The sequence below is a fragment of the Trachurus japonicus genome, chromosome 16 (assembly GCF_045865225.1).
Source record: "Trachurus japonicus isolate A0001 chromosome 16, Traja_1.0".
NCBI classification, from domain to species: Eukaryota; Metazoa; Chordata; class Actinopteri; order Carangiformes; family Carangidae; genus Trachurus; species Trachurus japonicus.
This window is the reverse complement of record NC_140922.1, coordinates 20,939,166-20,957,219: the sequence shown is the minus strand read 5'-3', so window position 1 is coordinate 20,957,219 and position 18,054 is coordinate 20,939,166. Positions and strand designations below refer to the sequence as shown.

The following is an 18,054-nucleotide window of genomic DNA, read 5'->3' as shown; positions in this document are numbered from 1 at the left end:
ATCGCTCCTAATCGATATGCAAACTAGATAATCTGCAGCATCTGCCAGCCATGAAACATGGCGACAGGAAAGATATATTTTTTGGGGGATAGGATGCTATCATCCCTCAGAGGATTCAGTCAACCATCACTTCCTCATTTATTACGTTTTTTTTTTTATGTCATATGCTTGGCGCAGGTGGCACAACTGCAGAAGGTGCTGAATCTGTTTAGCAGCTGAAATGAAAGGAAGTAACCGTCATGTCACTGAATGAAGAAAAGTCTTTATTTTTGTTATAATACTCAGACAAATACTCATGTACGTTCTCAGTGTATGTCCTCTTTATCTCAAAAGACAATGTTAAGAAAAGAACACATTTGTCCGCACAAAACACTTTTGTGAGTGTGTTTCTCAAAGAGGAAAGAGTTTGCAGCTGATCGCTCTCCGTCACAGTCCATGACTAAACTAACCAATCGTACTCTAAAAACTTGACACTCACAAAGGAGACTTACCCTGTATAAGATTCTTCTAGTTATTTATAATGTGGGTAACAGTGATCCTTAACAGTGGTAAAAATGAAGAAGATGTACAAACAATGGAACATATTTATGTAGTTAGGAATTTTTGATGTCATTGCTTGATTTCCACTGTGCATGCACTGCTAATAAAAAAAAATCCTATTGTACATGTTTACTTTGTAAGAATAATTTAAAAAAAAACTTGTATGTTCTAAAATGATGCACAGCAGCAGGATATGAATCACTGGTGGTGAGAAGATACGAATAACTCAGGCTGGGTTTACATGCAAAAGATTCATATATTTTTATGGCTGTCCGGACAGTTACAGAGCACAAAGGATCGCACGTGTTTCCCTTTTAAGACAGCCGGTGATAATCAAAAAGATGAAGAGTAGGATTCTCTGACTTTGGTGTTGTCTTGTAAAAGATTTTGCAGATTAGAGCAGCTCTGCTTTGATGTGAAAGTGGACAGTTGGACAGAGTCTGGGGTGTTATGAATAGATGGCTGCTTGATGGACAAAATGTAACATGGTTTCTTATATAAGTTGCAATTTACCCCCTTGAATTGCATATTATCACTACATTTATGTGTGTGTGATAGTTGGAAGAAGGATTCACACTGAACAGAAGCTCAGAGTTACATGATATTGAACTGGTGTAATTTTATTAACAGGAAATGTTTAATCAAAGATGGCTGAAAAAGTACACAAAACTATACTTGAAGGGTTGCGCTTTGGGTTGGGCCGTGTTTAATTTAATATCTGCTGTTATGTATCAGTAAGCTGGCTTACTTTATTTAGTTAATATAAATGCTGTGATGAAATCTGAAGTTACTTTTAAGATGAAAAAGTTATAAGCCAAAGGCATTTAGGATATACAAATATTACTTAACTGTGCTAAGGTTTACAGGACATGTTCCAGTGTTAGGTCATATCTGCCACAATCAGTTGAGTATTTTTCCTGATCAAAAGAGTTTGTTCTCAAAGCTACTAAAAGATAAATAAGCAAACAGTACATTCTGGATTTTCATGTTAAAATCTATGGAAGCGTAGCCAATGAGAAGAAGGTTGGTATTATTTAGCTGTGGTAGAGCTTTGCTGCATTTGTAGAGGAATGAATGGCCCCTCCGAAGCTTCTTTACAGGAAGGATTTAGTTTTAACTTAGACATTATGGGGACTGAAGTGATGATTGTAAGTGGTGTCATGGCCTGAGAGCAGCAGTGACAGTTCTCCTTCATTTGCCCTTTAAATTCAAGTCAAAACATAAAAAGGTAGACATTTTACAGACATATGAATCTTAGTCTATTCTCTAGTTGCACAAACAGAATTAATTTCATTTGGCAATGAGGTTAAAGCACATTGTCTTTTTGGGTGGGTTTATGAAAATGTGCTTGTTGTTTTTGTTTTTTTGTTTTTTTTTTACAGCATATAGTATACGTCTGTGCTCAGAGCATGTGTCAAAAGAAGAGAGACATTCAAATGGTTACTTACAAATATAATACAGAAAATGCTGGATTCATTTCAAGAGTCTGTTCTGTGATGATTCTATCTGCTTTAATTAAACAGTTACCACCTGGCTGCAAAACATCTGGCCTGGTGTGGACTTTGCCTTTACATTCTGCATGATTACGTTCTACATTTATATTTTGTTTCCTTGCATTCATAAATCCATACATAATATTTGATATATCAACTTTGGAGACATTAATATACAAACAAAGGAAAGTTAGATTTTCATCTAGTCAGTCATTGGTTTGAATCAAATTAATATTGCATCTGCTTATTACTGGAACTGGCCTTTAGTACTTCAATCTGTTTTGCAATCATAATTAATAACTTGCACTATATTGTTTCACACTGAATGGCTTTTAGGCATTTTGAACATGTGCTTATATGCATGTTACTATTTGTCTAGTCCCTTGTTCAGTGTGCTGGACAGATGCACTGTCTTGGTTGTGTTTGTAGGAACTAAGCTGAGTTTCATTAACAGTCATTTGGTCTTTCCGTTTGATCTGGGGTCATTTATCTTCTATCAGACACGTCCAGAGAGGTTGGATACAGTCCCACTCACGCCAAACTTCTCAATAATATCAGCAACTAAGAATAAACCTTTGAGACCTTTGAGACAGACCTGTTGTGTAAAATATTAGTACAATCTATTTATTTATTGGCACTTTTACGGAGAACCAATTCTTGTACAAGCCATTTTAGATTATCTTTGAGAGGATAAGGAAGAATCCCTCTCTTTTCACATCTGTTTTATTCTGTGGCCATAGATGTGTAGCCACAGCCTTACATTTCATTGTGGCTTGTTGTCATCTTTGTCCCATTTTCCCTCCCTCTGGTTGTCATTAGCTGTCTGTTGGTTCAAGCTGGATCAAAACACAAGCACACAGGTATATCTGTGTCAGAGGGGACCAAACAAGTGACACAAGGGACAGAGAATCAGCCACCTTGAGAATATCATCAGAGATGAATCATCATGGGACAGGCGTTGCATAGTGAAGGTGGCGCTGTTATTGTGGGAGAGTCAAGTATGAACAGATAAACAATGCAACTCTTCAATGACACCTGGAAGTAACACTTATTTCAATTAAGCTTTATTTGTTATTCTATTTATTTTTTATTGTTTTGCTGTACCACTCACTCTTTCCTGTTAAAATGGGACAATAGGATAATAAGAAAATACCACGCACACACTCACAGTCAGTATATTTGATCACACATAAACATAAAAAAATATCCTCATATTCAGTATTAAGTCATTCAAATAGCTGCTCATTCTGACATCACATTCATACAGTATATGTGCCACTCATTTCCCTGTACCAAAAACACATGCAGACATACAATGCCGTGAACATGTTATTGATCACAGAAAAAACATTTAAAGGTTACAGCTAGTTCCATGTCCTGTTTCACAAAAGTAGTTTCATGTTATTGCAAAGCCATACATGGGAGGAGAAGTGTCTTTTTTTTTAGTGCACGCACCATTTGAGGAGGTGCAGTCAAGTGCAACAGTGTGTCGTGGGGACAAAGTGTAATACCATTAGCATTTAGATTGTTCATTGCAGGCAAAATGGCTTCTTGCACATAAATGGTTACAGGTCCCCCGACCATTTACGACTGACACTTCATTAACTCCAAGTGAGGTACTAATGTGCAGCTAAATATTAAAATAATTAACACAAATGAAATATTGCTATTTTTACTCAAAACAACCAAGAATTAAAAAAAAAAAGTCTAGTCTGAAAAAGAGAGTTGCTCAAATTAGCAGAGATACTAACAAAAGGTTAATATGCACATTCCCCCGCTTCATGTTTCATCTAAAATCTGGGGTAATTTACCCCTTGAACCCTGTAGTATTCATCCAAGAATTATAGTGTTAATGCCCCCCTCCCTTAGCAAACACTTGTTTGTGGACGAGGTCCTTGTCACAGCAAAGCTAAGAATTGAGATTTTTATTACATGGCATTTCTGTACTAGAAAAACATGAAAAATCTGTATTGCCTTTGATTTTTTTCTCCATACTAACAGGCTCTACTCTGCAGCCTTTACATATTAAGTAGTGGAGGCCTCGGACAATATGTAAACTGAGCCAAAACAGGCAATTCAAAACATTTTGATGTGCTCAAAAAGTTGAGATTAGCCCTAAATTTCAAGGCAGGTAATAAAATGTATTACAATTAATGCATGATAAAACTGTTAAGTATCCAATGAAAGGATTAGCATTTCCATTAGACAACCATTATAATGCATTTTAAAATGGTACGACCTGACATCTTCAAGTGTAATTGTTCCTCACCAGGCATACTACCAAAAAGAATGTGTTGCATTGCACCTGTGTTAGTGTTGTTAGCAAATATTGTTCAAATCAACCCATAATTGTAGCTGAAAATTAACATGCTAGCCTGCAGCAGATAGCACCATTAATAACCAAGCCTCTGTGCCACAAACTCCCAATGCTCCTAAACCTCTCATAAATGAAAACGCTTCCATAACCAGAAACAACAGAATAATAATTAATAATTTAAGAAAGTGTTTTTGTTCTCACCATGTTTTCTAACCACAAATATCAACTTCTGAGTGTGCAAAGGTAAAAGCTAGTGAAGTGAAGTAATTGTGAAATTTTTACTTGTAGTGGAAAAATAGGTGGTGAAGCTGCACCTGGAGATGCTGCATAGAGGCCGTTTCAGTCAGTCCCACATGGTTTACCTTCATTGCTTCATTCAGCACATTTCACACAGTACAAGCAACCAGCAGGTGTCTCTGTTCCATCAACCTGCTGCTGTTGATGAGCTCTGGTAAATCTATGGTTTTAAATGTTGTTCTTTCTCAGAAAGAACAACAGAATTAACACAGCACCAAACTCGCACCAACCAGACATACATTTAAACTTGTAAATTCCTGTTTTTCTTTTATATTGTCCATTGTTTGAGCAATAATTCTCCAAAATATAAGAAACTGTAAATGTATTTCCTCTTAGTTTCACCGTTGTTGAATTACTCTATATCATGATAGCAGGTTTCCAGCACCGTTCACATGATAAGATGATAAGAACTGTGTTAATATTACATTCCCTACTGCTTCAGCATAAAAAGATATTCATAGGGGGAAAAGTATAACGACTAAACTATTGGAAAGCCTTGTTTTTAACTTTGTGCTCATATTGCACAGTATCAGACTCACAGGAGCAAAAGCTTGTTGGCCGACCACGTGTTTTTTTCTTTAAATATTTGTTAGCCTCTCCTTTGTGTTTACAGGGCTATAGCTACAGGATACAATTAGCTATCAAAACTAGAACAAAGTGTTTACTTGTTCAAGAAAACAGTCAGGTCTCGTCACGTAGAGGAGCTGTGATCTTGCCTTAAAAAAAAAAAAAACTTAGACTCTTAGAGAGTTACAAAGCTATATGGTCTAGTTTGTATTTTAAGTGGCTTTCAACCTAGTGGGAAGTATAACGACAGAATCCCCAGTTTTTCATGACGAAGTCCACACCCTGGGTCACTGAGATGTAGCAGAGGGTCAACGATCACAAACACACACACTCACACACACACACACACACACACACACACACAAATACATCCTCTGGGCACAGTGGGTGCAGCGGGTACATGGGCTCTCTCTCCCCATGGCATGCTCTTTTGTTGTGGCCACACAAGGGCAGCCTTTGTGTGCCATTAGAGTGTGACCAAGTACGAGCGTGTCTAAGAAAGAGTATGTGCATATTTGCTCTGAGTGTCTGTTCATGCATGCGTTTTTGTATATTTGAGTTTGCGTTTGTGTGTGTGTGTGTCCTGGTATTTGTGCCATGTTTGAGCTGCTCTCCCACTGCCCTGGCTTTCATCCCACCATGGGGTAGGAAAGTGCAGATAGAGGACAAGGATAAAAAGTGAGCTTCCTTTCTCTCTTCACACTGTTGCATTGTTGCTGGAGCAGCAGGCAGGCTGCTTGTTGAGATGCGCATGTAGCATAGTGGAAGGAGGCCAGGGTCCCAGTGGTGCTCACGGTAGTACCAGAGATACTCCCTCAGCTCATGTTTCTCTTTCCAGTCAGCCTGCTGAGCTGAAGTTTGATGCATTGTCTTATTGTTGTAATATGTTGAAAAGTCTCTTCCTGTGCACATCCAGTACCGTAGGTTCAAATCCTGCATTATGTGTCCCAAAAGAATAAATAACACACTGGTTTCCCATTTGAAGTCGGTTGAATGCCCTTGAGGGATATTCACTTGTCTCTGAGAGAACACTGGAGGGAGAGTGAGAGCCTGGTAAAAGATCATGGAGAGGGAGGTCTTTTCAGTCTACTTTGTCATTGTTGTTGGAGTGAACAGGCTGGCACTGTGCTGAGCACGAAGACGAGAAGGAGGAGGCCAAGGAAAACGGTTTAGTGGTTTCAGAGGGGTCCCTGGTTTTGTGTTTCCGATGCAGGGCGATCGCAGCTAGAATGCTGATGATGTGCACGTGGAAGTACATGGACCTAAGAAAGAGAGGAGGAAACGCTGAGTGTAATTTTTCTAAGTTGATCATCAGGAAAACCTTAGGTGAGAAAATAAAGCTAAGCATAAAGCAACATACACTAAACTGTTTGTTGATATTGTATTACAAAACAGACAAAAACTTCAGAAATATCAGAGGCCAGGGCATGAGCACAGATCACTACAATGATTAGTCGATTGAATTGAATAGCAGATCAACAGAAATTTTTTCTGCATCTATTTTGTTAATCTATCCTAATATAATTTGCTCAAACCAGTATGGATGCGGGACATGTGCATACATGCAACTATGCAGTTTACAATCAATAAATACAATCAGGGCTGTGCATAAACTGATGCATTCTTCGCATACACTAGAAAATAAGATAGCAACCTCCAAACAGCAAGGAGTTCTTTTGTTTATTGCATTGAGCTGAACGCCAGGAAAAAGCCAGAGAAAATGGTGTGTGACCATTTGACAAGAATAAGATGACCAGTGAATTCACCAATATTTGTAGAAGCTTAGGGATAAAACCATAGAATCTGATCATTGTCTGAAATAATCAGATGCTATTAATTTGAGTGTTTTATCATAGGAAAAAACAATAGGTACAGAAAGGTATCAGCTGAACATGCTATGCATTTAGTCGATTTATAAAACAGAGAAAATACTTTGTGATTCATCATAAATTGGGCTTAAGCGCAAAAGATAATAAAAGCTGGGGTTGACATACCTGTAATAAACCAAAGTGGGCTCTACTGCAAGAAGTAGAAAAGGCATAACAGTGTAGCAGATGGCCAGCTGAGTGGCTGCCCAAGTTAAGATGTCGTACCCAAGCTTCAAGCCTCTGGATCCCAGGAAGTAGTGGCGAATGGATTTTCTTATCTGATGAAGAATCAAAGATAAACAGAGAAGGATAAGTCACTTCTTTATTTCACAGCAGTGAAAGAACAGTAGGACAATTTCAACTAACACGGCAAGATTTTTTTTACAATCTTTCTTCAATATCAGATTGTATGAATTCAGACCTCTACATCCACAGTGGTTCTTTGTAATATTTTGCTATTGTATAAATTCTGCTTTCACCAACAGGTCAGCTAGGTGTGAACGATAAAACTCCTCCAAAGCTGCTTCAAGGTTACTTACACACAGGAGAGATTTTATTATTATCAGAGAATCTAGTAAAAAAATAAATAATAGTAACTGTTCATTCTCTTTTCAGTTGTACGCTGGATTGGATCACACATTGGAATTTGCAGAAGAGGTACGGTACTCACTGCTCGTGCTGCTATGGTGATGGGGATGGCAGTGATGAAGGTAAAATAGTAGCCTGGATAAACACCATGCCACAGGGCAGACAGGATGAAGGTCAACGCTAACCGGTGTTTAGGAGCTCGGTCATAACACACACTGACAAGATGGGAGAAATCAGACATAAATGAAAGAGTGAATGTGAAATGCAAAGACAAGGAAACTTGTAGACTGTATGGATTCATATTTGCAGCCCTTACGTTTTGAGCCAAATTCCTGTTCGGATATTCCAGTTGTCTATGAATGTCTTGAAGCTGGTTGCAGTCTGGGAAAAAAAAGTTTTCTATCAATGAAAAACAGCACCCACATAACAGTAACTGTGTGAAGCAATCCTTAGGTTAATGAAGGACTTTGACTCAAATGAATCTGCATAAAGTCTAACACAGCACCAGGCCTGTTTGCTGTTTTTACCTCAATCCCCAAGATGTTGAGGTTGCAGATGAGATCCCATGATGGTTTTCCATTTTCATCCATCCCTAAGAAACCAAAGCCTGCAGCGTTGTTCACAGCATCGGCTGGAAAAAGAAGATTGCGACTTACCCAGCAATATAAACAATAACCTATGCTCCCTTTCTGACAGCAGCAGATGAAATGATTGGCCAACCGCAGCAAACCAATTGAAAACACACGCTGTGCTCACCTAGTGTCCAGGCAAAGTAGAATTTGGGCCTTGCTGCTTGTATGGAGAAGAAGGCGTATGTGAGCCTGGTGAGGAAGGGGGCGTGGCTGACAAAGTCGCGGTCCACGTTGTACCTTATTGGCAAGGACCGAGTGACCGTGAGGAAGAACAGCATACAGCCACAGCAGACCACCAGCTTTTGACAGACGGCGGGCTGCAGAGATAATTGGTAACTTCTGAGCAGTGTGTTCCCCTGCAGTCCAAAGTCTTGCTGTGTCATTGAATAAAATCAGAGCAGCGAGCAGCAAACATATTCATGAGCTTACCAGAGGTGACGGGTCGGCCGTCTTATCGAAGCCATTCTGTCCAGTACACGTCCCAGAGCGCTGCCTGAGCCTCTGGCTGATGTGTCTGCCCTCTATAAAATCTATGTAGTCCTTATAGTCACTGCATGGTCCCACCAACACGCTCAAGAAGTTCAGATTGAAACTCAGGTATTCAATGAGTGAGGGCCTCACGCTGCAGAATGAACAATGGAAGAAATCAAACAGTGGTGTGGTATATCTGTTTAAGCAAAGTGATAATGTGAGAAAAGCATGTCATGACCTGCTCAGCTTCAGCCTACATTGCTGGATATGTACACATTAAAGCCTCTATATCATGTTGACAATCAACATTGTTATTTAAAATCAGAACCAGTATCAAACAAAATACAATTGATACCCAAACCTATAGGGAGCACAGGAATCTTGAGATAAAGTGACAAACATGAGACAATCTCCAAGTTCATAGCTGCGACATTATCACACAAGAACTACACGACATGTCATGATCATTCCTTGATGTATTTTTCTTTTCTTTTTGTTTTTGGAAATTGCATGCATGGAACACGATGAATGTGGTTTTATATTAAGATTAACATGCATATAGATATTGTATTTTCCATGCAAAATGATGACTCTTTTCCAGGTTCCCAGCATGCTTTTTACATGAATAAGCTATTCACCATGTTTGCATCTCCTTGTCATTGTCCCTCGTAGCTAAAGGAAAAGAAAGAGTTATTTTTTTCTTTAAATAAGGGGTTAACTAGGATGCAAACCTTTGTGCACACATTTTGACAGGAACACCGTTGCCAGATACATATCAACCCTACAGTGTGCTCCGCAAAATTTCAGAATTTCAGAAAATCGTTGACATCAGAGATCTCCACTTTAGCATTAGCCAGAGAGCACAGTGCTCTGCCGTCTCTCCAACACAGTCATCCCTTCATGTTTCACACAGTTACATGTAAAACATCCTCATGTGTGTATGTGTGTTTAGCCACATAAAAAACTTACCTTATCGCCAGAAGCTTCTGCTCCGGAGTCAGCTGTTCAGATTTCTTACACATACCTGAAAAACAAAGTCACCAGTAACCCTGTTTGGAAACTTTCATTTTTTCCACTTTTCATCATTCCCAAATATGTCATAGCTCTCTTCTATCATTTCTTTCCCTCTCTTTCAGGATTATTAAATTTCACTCCAGGCCTTTTTTCCTGGAAACACAGGTGTTGCTAATGAAAAGCATGATGGCTAAATTCCACAGCGCCATGATTTTGTGCACAGTGACACTGTCATGGCTGAGCAGGACATTCGAACAGAAGTTAGCCACTGTGAATGTTATTAGCAACAACTGGGCTTTTCGTTTTACTAAACAGTCAGTAGTGAAAACAACTTTCGGTTAATTATTGTGAGAGCTTTGTTATCAAATGCTTGCCAACATCTGAGTGCATTTGAGTGTGTAAGTTTGTCCTCTCCTCTGTCTTACCGTCATGGAGCTGGAAGGCTAGTGTGGTGATCTTCTGAGTCACTATCATCAGAGGCCTGTGCAGAAAAGGCAGATAAAAAAAAACAAAAACGTATTTACACTGTACAATTTGTGAGAAAATCACTGATTTCCACAGCTGAGCTGACTGGGTGGATTCCAAGATGAGAATGCAACAGGAAGTGTCACTGGTAGTGTCACTCTGACATTTGAAAGAACTGATATACATCAAGCATTTGGGGGTATTTTTCAGCTTCAAAAAGCCACCATCATGGATTTGGACAGTGGTGACAGTTTCTTAGTGCCGTTAGCATGTTTTAAAAGTTTCAAAAGTAAAGCCAGTGACAGCTCAGCAAGCAGCATGTCTGTCTGATCAGGAAAACTGAAAAAAAGCCATTTTTATTCATTTACTATAGGACAGACCTGAAACAAAGCACGCCCTGAGCCACTGCCTACTGCGCCTCTGTCTGGGGCTGCTGAATTTATTTTCCCTAGTGAATCACTTCATTCTCTTCCAGCAGTGTCATGTCAGGTCACTTATTACTCCAATGCAATTCATTCAAACACCCACATTTTCACTTAATCACCTTTTAACCCGGGACAACTAGAGCTTTATCTTGAAAGTCTCGTGCGTTACAGAGAAAATCATGCCCTAAAATTCAAACACAACATGATTTTGGTACTAATACTGTGTTTTTTTCTTGTTTTCAATCCAATAAACAGCACAATTACACCGTTATCGAGAGAACACAGAAGATTATCTACTATACGTAATGTAACCTATGAGAGCAGTTTAAACAATAGGTGGTGAACCTACAGTAAAGTGCAACAACCATGTTTCCTTGAAGCTAAACAGTTAAAAGTTTGGGCTCATTGTCTTAGTAGATTAGCAATTTATTGATACCAAAAAGTGTTAGAGGTGAGATAGCAGTGGAGAGCATTATGGTCCTGTACAGTAAGGGAGAGCAGACTAGTTTCACACCCCCTCTCCTAGTTTCATTCACAGATAGAGACCTCTCTGTCCCAAGAATGTGAGTGTGTGCGCACAAAGGCACACAAATACACATTTAACTACATCTCCCTCTCTCTCCCTCTCTCTCTCTCTCTCTGTCTCCCGCATACACACTCACACACAGGAACCAGTGTGTGAGGGGGCTGCATTGTGTGCACAGCATGGAAAACTGAGGCAGAGAGGGGCTGGCCGTGCGGCTGGCAGTGCTAGCTCAATGAGAGTTGGCAGTTGGCTTTAGAGAAACATTTTCAGGGTGCCAGCCAGCATGCGCGACAGAGCACCACTGTAGCCCACAGACTCTGTTTTTCCATGTAGTGTTGGCACAGTATTTGCAATTTTGACCCAGTTCAATTTCTGTTCTGCTGCCTTGCAAAAATTCTGAAAAGATTAGCTTGGTGAAATGCTCATAGACAAACAGCAGACCAGTACACAGACTGCAGAGACTAGGTCTAGATTAAATGTGTTTGACTTTTATCTACAGGTAAAGCAACACAAGATACCACAGTGACAACCAAAACACCAGAAAATGCCCAACATGCCCAGCTGCTGTTATACCAGAAAAGGTGATTTGAAAATCCTTTGTTTGAGTGGTGTCATTTTATCTAATCCTGGATTAGCAGTGGTATGGAGTTCCACTAGGATCCATTAGAGGTCCATTTTACTTGATTTGGTATAGCCTATCCTCCCTTTAGACTCCATCTACCTCAAGCACAACATAGATGTGAAAGCAGCCATAAGTAAATGACTTCTGACTACCGTAAATCAATAAAACTGAACCCAAAACATAAGTTAGTTATCTTGACATGGCCAGCATGTAGAATAGTATAGGCTATTACTTTAGTAAAATGAATACAAACAAAACAAATACCTTTTCGCCTGCATGCTACAAACAATGAAATAGTTTTTGTGTCTCACTTCACTTCATATCAAAGTCCACTGTAGCCAGCAAAACCCCACACTGGCTCATATGCATGTCCATGCTTGCTGCTCGCTTGCCGATGTTGTCACAGCCTTACTCATTGGTGCACTGCCCAATAGGATTTCTTTGAGCTAGCCTTCAAAATAAAAGCACTATTGCTTACAATAAATGTATGAATAAAGTCCATCTTTCCTTGAAGACTGATACAACCGCATTAATTTCATCAAGGCTGTATTATTGCAACTCATTGCCCCACAGTACTGTGTTGGGCGGTGATCTTTGTCTCGCCTGTGTGCAGAAACTGGTACCAGATTGAGAGACAGCATAACACCAGTGCTAGCATCACTGCACTGGCTATCTGTCAAAGACAGAATCAATTTCATGGTTTTTGATTAACTAAAATGTGTACAGCACTTTGGACAACCCCAGCTGCTTTAAACATACTATAAAGAGAAATTGGTTTAATGTGATTTGATTTACATACATATTACACCAGCTCTGTGATTCACAGCCATTTGTCTGTCTGCTCTGGAAGCCTGAAGAAGCTGGATCTCCATTCAGTGGATGACCCTCCCAAAGGCTGACTCACAGGCCTGGCTGCTCATCACCAAAGTCATGTGGAGTGCGAGCGAGGCTGCCAGCAAATTCATCCACATGAGGACTCGGCAAATAAATTGCTGAATACAGGAGCCAGCAAAATCAGCTGTCACCTTTAAAAGCACAACTACACACAGAAATGCCACTATCCATTTTATTTAATGTGATCATTTCTAGTAAAACCACCTCACCTATTATTCTGACAAAACGTGAGTACTGGCAGCTCCATGTTTAGTCTGTTTTTCGGAATTAAATGAGGTCCTGCTCTTTATTTAAGAGTCGTGCCACAGATAGATAAGCAGTGTGTTATAACACTCCTTATCAAAGCAACTCCATCCCATCAATTTGACAATAGCTGTTGACTGCAGTTGTAGCGGATACCTTTGGGGAAGAGTTTTGATTTTACTGTCGACTTCGTTGGTGGCAGGTTTGTTTTTAACACAACAATGTTACAGTTGCCAGGAGGCAGCGGGTACCTCAACTCTACCTTGCTGCACAATGTCAACTCTTAACAATTCCCACTGCCGTTTTTGTAATCAGTTATGTCGTATTTACACAAGGCTGTGGCACTGAAGACTGTATAAGCACTAGGTACCACAAAGTTTGGAAACGTTAACTGATAACACAAGCACTGCACTAAGACTGAAGTGATACTGTCACCAAGAAGGTGTGGCAAAGAGGGAGGAGAGGCGAGGAGGCAACTGAGTGACTAAATTTTTCCTTACCCAGAGAAGTCAGTGGACAGTATCCCATAGTTATAGATGAAGACTCGGCTCACTTGGCATATTGTCAGGTAACCCATAGCTGTCACCATGGAGTATCTGTGTATGGGGGAATGAACAACACAGGATCAGTCAGTGGGAATAGAGATAGTAATACATTCAATAATACAAAGTCGTGTTATGGTTTTGAGCTAACAAATCTCTCGGTCGTAAGTCATACTTGAAACAATAGAGAGTGAATTACTTTAATGATCATGTATTTTTTACATTTTGTGAGACTGCACACTTTGTTGGTGTGCACTTGCAAACTGTGTAAATATGTACGTTTTTGAATGCCATTCAATTAGTCCATCTTTCTTACAGGCCCACCATGCAAGATTTTGACACCAAGTAACTGACTGATCTATTGTCCAAATAAGTAAAGGATAGTGGAGGTAACAACTCTTCCACACATTTATATTCCATTTTACCTCTCACAATGAGAACCAAATAACTCCATGAAGAGATGGTAATCGCAAGAAAATTCTTTGATGTCACAACTACTGACACTGTAACATAGCAGACCGATTACTCATTCTGTGGACAAATCCACAGTGTGCAGAGAGTGGCCCCACTAGTGTGTAATGTGTTATGCATGTTTAACTTGGAACAAGGTTTACACTGCAATTTGCCTCCATATGGATTGAACAATACTGCTTTAATCTCCCTCTCCCTGCAGATAATCCCTTTGTATATGAATGCCATAGCAACCTAACCAGACCACACGTTGCTCCATTCATTAAAAAAAAAAGTAAAATAGGCTAACTACAGTGATACACTTGAGCCAAGGTGTTTGTGTACAAGCCCACAAACACCCATGCCAAACCACTTTTCTATGCTCAGAAACACACAGATTGCTATAAAAAATATGAGAAAAAGAAAGTAAAAAAAAACTATACACACACAGTCTGACTGTCATGATGCAACAGACTGGTCCAGCTGGCGTGTCAGGCTGCTTTTCATCGGACGTGTTTTGCGTTAGTTTGGTGCCTTCAACAACAGTGCTTTAGTTTTAAAAGGAGGATAATTAAAGAGGTGAACTGTTCTACACTACAGTCTCTACTGGAATGTGTGGGAGGGAGGGAATTTATGGGAATGTTCGAGGATTGGGCAACACAAAAAGAAAACACAGCTTTTTGAAAGATTTAAAAGTCAAAAACTTCATTAGCATGACAAAAACAAATAATCAATATCATTGCCAATATCTGGACTGGGCAATCTGCCCTCTCCACCAAACACACGCCTGTGACGTAAATAGTTTCTGGGCTGATCTTGTCCGACAAGTTTAACCCGGAGTTATCAGTAACTAAAACTGAACTACTACAGTATAATGGAAACGAGATGCTGCCACATTAGCAAGCCTGTCATTCACCTGTCACCTTGACGATGGACAGACTGGTCAGTCAGGTCTAGACCCAACACATGCACCAACGTAGTATTGATTATGGTGACCCGCAGGATTTTGTATGTCTAAAACCACCGGCCACACAAGTAAGAAGTTTACAAATGGTAGAACTACAATTACATATTTAAAATTGTTGAAAATGTGCCAGAAAGGGCATTCATTGACTGCACAGCACATTAAATGCAGTAACAACATTTATAATCCATCATTTCATCCCCCAAAATATTGCCATAGCCCAGGCTTTTATATGGATCTCCTGTGTACCTGTGTACATTGCTGATGTCAGCTTTGATGATGATCAAGTAGTTTGCAACCACCACTGTCAGGATGTGAGCCGAGTACCTGTACAAAAGGACACACGCACAGTATGAAAATATGTGCATCACCACTATTATTTGAATATTATCAAAGAGTCCTCTATTTAAGATTAAAGTCAGGGTTCTTCTGTATGGCTGTGATATGATACAGTGTTGACACATTTCTCTTGAAAGCTGCTACTTGTTAGTGTGACCACATGTCTCCTGCTTGCCGTTATCAGCCTCATTGTCTTCCTGAAATTGTAACCCTACAGTGCTGGACATCACAGAGCTACTGGACATCAGCCCTGTCTGTTTATTTTGTCAGGGAAGGAAGTATATACTGTATGTGATGATTGGGATCTGCTCAATGGTAAACTACTTACTGTCACATATTCTCACATGTTGATAATTAAATTGTGGCTTTGGCCGAGTGTGTAAGACTTGAGTAGCCTACAGCATCACATGAGAGAAGATAATGGGAGCACTAGGTGGGATCAGTTGCCCTACCATCCAAAGCAGAAGATGAGAAAGGCAATGCCTAGTAGAGTGGCCACAGCGTGTCTGACCAGGGGGTTGGCATGGCTCGGACTGAGGTAGAGACGAAACCAGAAGGCAGCAGCCAGGGCAAACAGCTGGCAGGCCAAGAAATTCACCTGTGCAGAGGGAAGATGAGGACAGGAGCTTAGAGCTGCTCATAACAGTCAACAAACCACGTGCTGCTTGTTGAGTTACAGGCATGTATGTGTGTAGGCTATGTATTGTGTAGGCTACATAAGAAGTCCTCCACACCTGTTTCATCATTTTCACTGGTAGATTAAGATGTATAGCTTTTCTGCTATCCTTATAAAATTTTAAACAATTGACTTTAATTGTGGAGTAGCTTTATTTTATAACAGAAAAAGAAAAAAGACATAGGCAGAGGCAGACAGGGCTCAAATGAAAATGAATCCCATTACAATTATGAACAATTATGTGCAATGCTATTTAAAAGACAAAATATCGTGCTGAAATGCTATTTAATTCCACATAAATGCCACCGTTAGTTAGTGATTTGATGATATGTCGTACCTGATCAAGTTGAAAGCCCAAGTGTTCACTGACAGGCAGCAGCCACTTGGAGCCAGTGGTTTTAAACGCAGTGTCCGCCTGCTCGCCCATCCTGCGCAGTTCCTCCGTGGCGACGCCTCGGTGCTGCCGGTTGCCTTTTCCCTTCTTCTTTAAATTACTATTCACTATTTTCTGTCACTGAAATACATTGTTTGTCCTGTAGGCTCCGTGACAAGTCGAACCAGTCCACTGTTTGACAGACAGGACTTGACACTCCCTCCCCAGCTCTCTCCTCCGCTCCTCCTCTGTCTCAGCACCGGTCAAGTTTGACTGAGGCAGAGAGAAAATTAATAGCTCTTCCGGTCAATTCTCCAAAATAAAAGCTCGGATAACGAATGTGCAATTTTTCGTTTTGTGGCGCTGATCTGGAAACATAAAGCAAATATCTGCCAGTAGAAAGCTTTTCTGCAGTATTGTTGGCACTTGTGTAGATAGGCTACATACTTTTTAAATTAGCCAACTTATAATTTCATATAAATGTAGGCTAAATTCAGTCTGCTCATTTTTTAAGCCACAGAGTGGGCGTGCTTTTTGTTTGAGTGAATGATGTCTGCAAAGCTAATTGTAATATCGCAATATTTTTTAGTGACTCGATAAAAGAAAAGAAAAGAAAAGAAAAGAAAAGAAAAGAAAAAATACTCCTGAAAGCTACCTTACAATACTTCCGGTGTTGCGTTTCAAGCTTGACGCAACATAAATTGACAAGGTGGGACAAGGGACTATTTTTTGAGGAGATGGGGAATATAAGAGCAATTGTTTTAAAGTGTAAAGGTGATTTTCACTAGTATCCTTTTTATCCTAATAGAGAAATTACTTTTAAAACTTAAATTATGAATTCAAAATCATTATTGGACAGTCTTTTGTGGTTAAGGTGATTTGCTCAGATAGTATGTGAGCCAGCCCAAATTTTGTTTCAGCATGTGCATGTAAAGTGTGCTTGGCCATATGTAAAAGAGATGAATTATCTTTCCGGATCCATGGCAGTGGCACCGGGCAGAATCAGGCTAATGATGGGAGGCAAGTCTGCTTCAACAGGTTTGGTTGAAAAAGGAGGGATGGGAGGAGTGGTAAACAAGGGAAAGGGAAGAAAGGAGAGAGAGCGTGTGGGGAGAGAGGTGATGTTCTCAAGCTGCCTGATGGTAATGATTGCTGGGGTCGAGCAGGGAGTCAAGGCGGAAGAAATAGAGGATGTATTGTTGTTGGCCATCAGAGAGGATGTTTCCCAGCAGCACATATGCCTGTTAAAAAGACACATTGGCGCAGATTTTTCCAAAGAGGTCTGCCATGGAGACGCTTCATTTATGCAGCATGGGGCTGATAACCTCAGCGAGGCAGCGCCACATGTCAGGCACATCTGCAGTAGGGAGAGTAACTTCCCAGGTCTATTAAAGATCTCCCTTCCTGGCCCTGACTTGTGTACTTTCACTAGTGCTTGATGGTGATGACAGGGAAAGCTGGGGGTCAGCAAATGGAGCCAGTAGCTGGTTGTCCCTTTTTTGACCTTTGACCAGAGTCAGCTGTGTTTTTCCATCCACACTGGTGTCTGGCTGGGCAGGAGAGCCTGAGGCCGAATCTTTGGCCTAAGACTTTCTTCATCCAGTTTGTCCTGAAGATACCGGATCAGCTGGCTGGGTGGCTGAAGCTCATGGTTGGCTGCTGCCAGTGCTCTCACCATGCACCCAAGTTTGATCTAAGTCAGACACCAAGTTCCTCCTTCTCAAGTCCACTGTATCGTTCAGTGTGCA

At 40.3% G+C, this 18,054-nt stretch overlaps 1 protein-coding gene across 1 annotated transcript; it reads right to left on the bottom strand.

The window, feature by feature from the left end:
• Nucleotides 1–5,312: 5,312 nt before the first annotated feature.
• mboat1 (membrane bound O-acyltransferase domain containing 1) lies at nt 5,313–16,568 on the bottom strand. Its single transcript, XM_085802477.1, has 13 exons — nt 16,271–16,568; nt 15,710–15,855; nt 15,168–15,245; nt 13,463–13,558; nt 10,213–10,268; nt 9,743–9,797; nt 8,732–8,924; nt 8,427–8,619; nt 8,198–8,301; nt 7,987–8,051; nt 7,753–7,885; nt 7,209–7,360; nt 5,313–6,476 (listed from the first exon to the last, which is right to left on the bottom strand). The coding sequence occupies exons 1-13, from the start codon at nt 16,358–16,360 to the stop codon at nt 6,296–6,298; spliced, it is 1,542 nt and encodes a 513-aa protein (XP_085658603.1). The 5' UTR covers nt 16,361–16,568; the 3' UTR covers nt 5,313–6,295.
• Between the last annotated feature and the right edge of the window lie 1,486 nt (nt 16,569–18,054).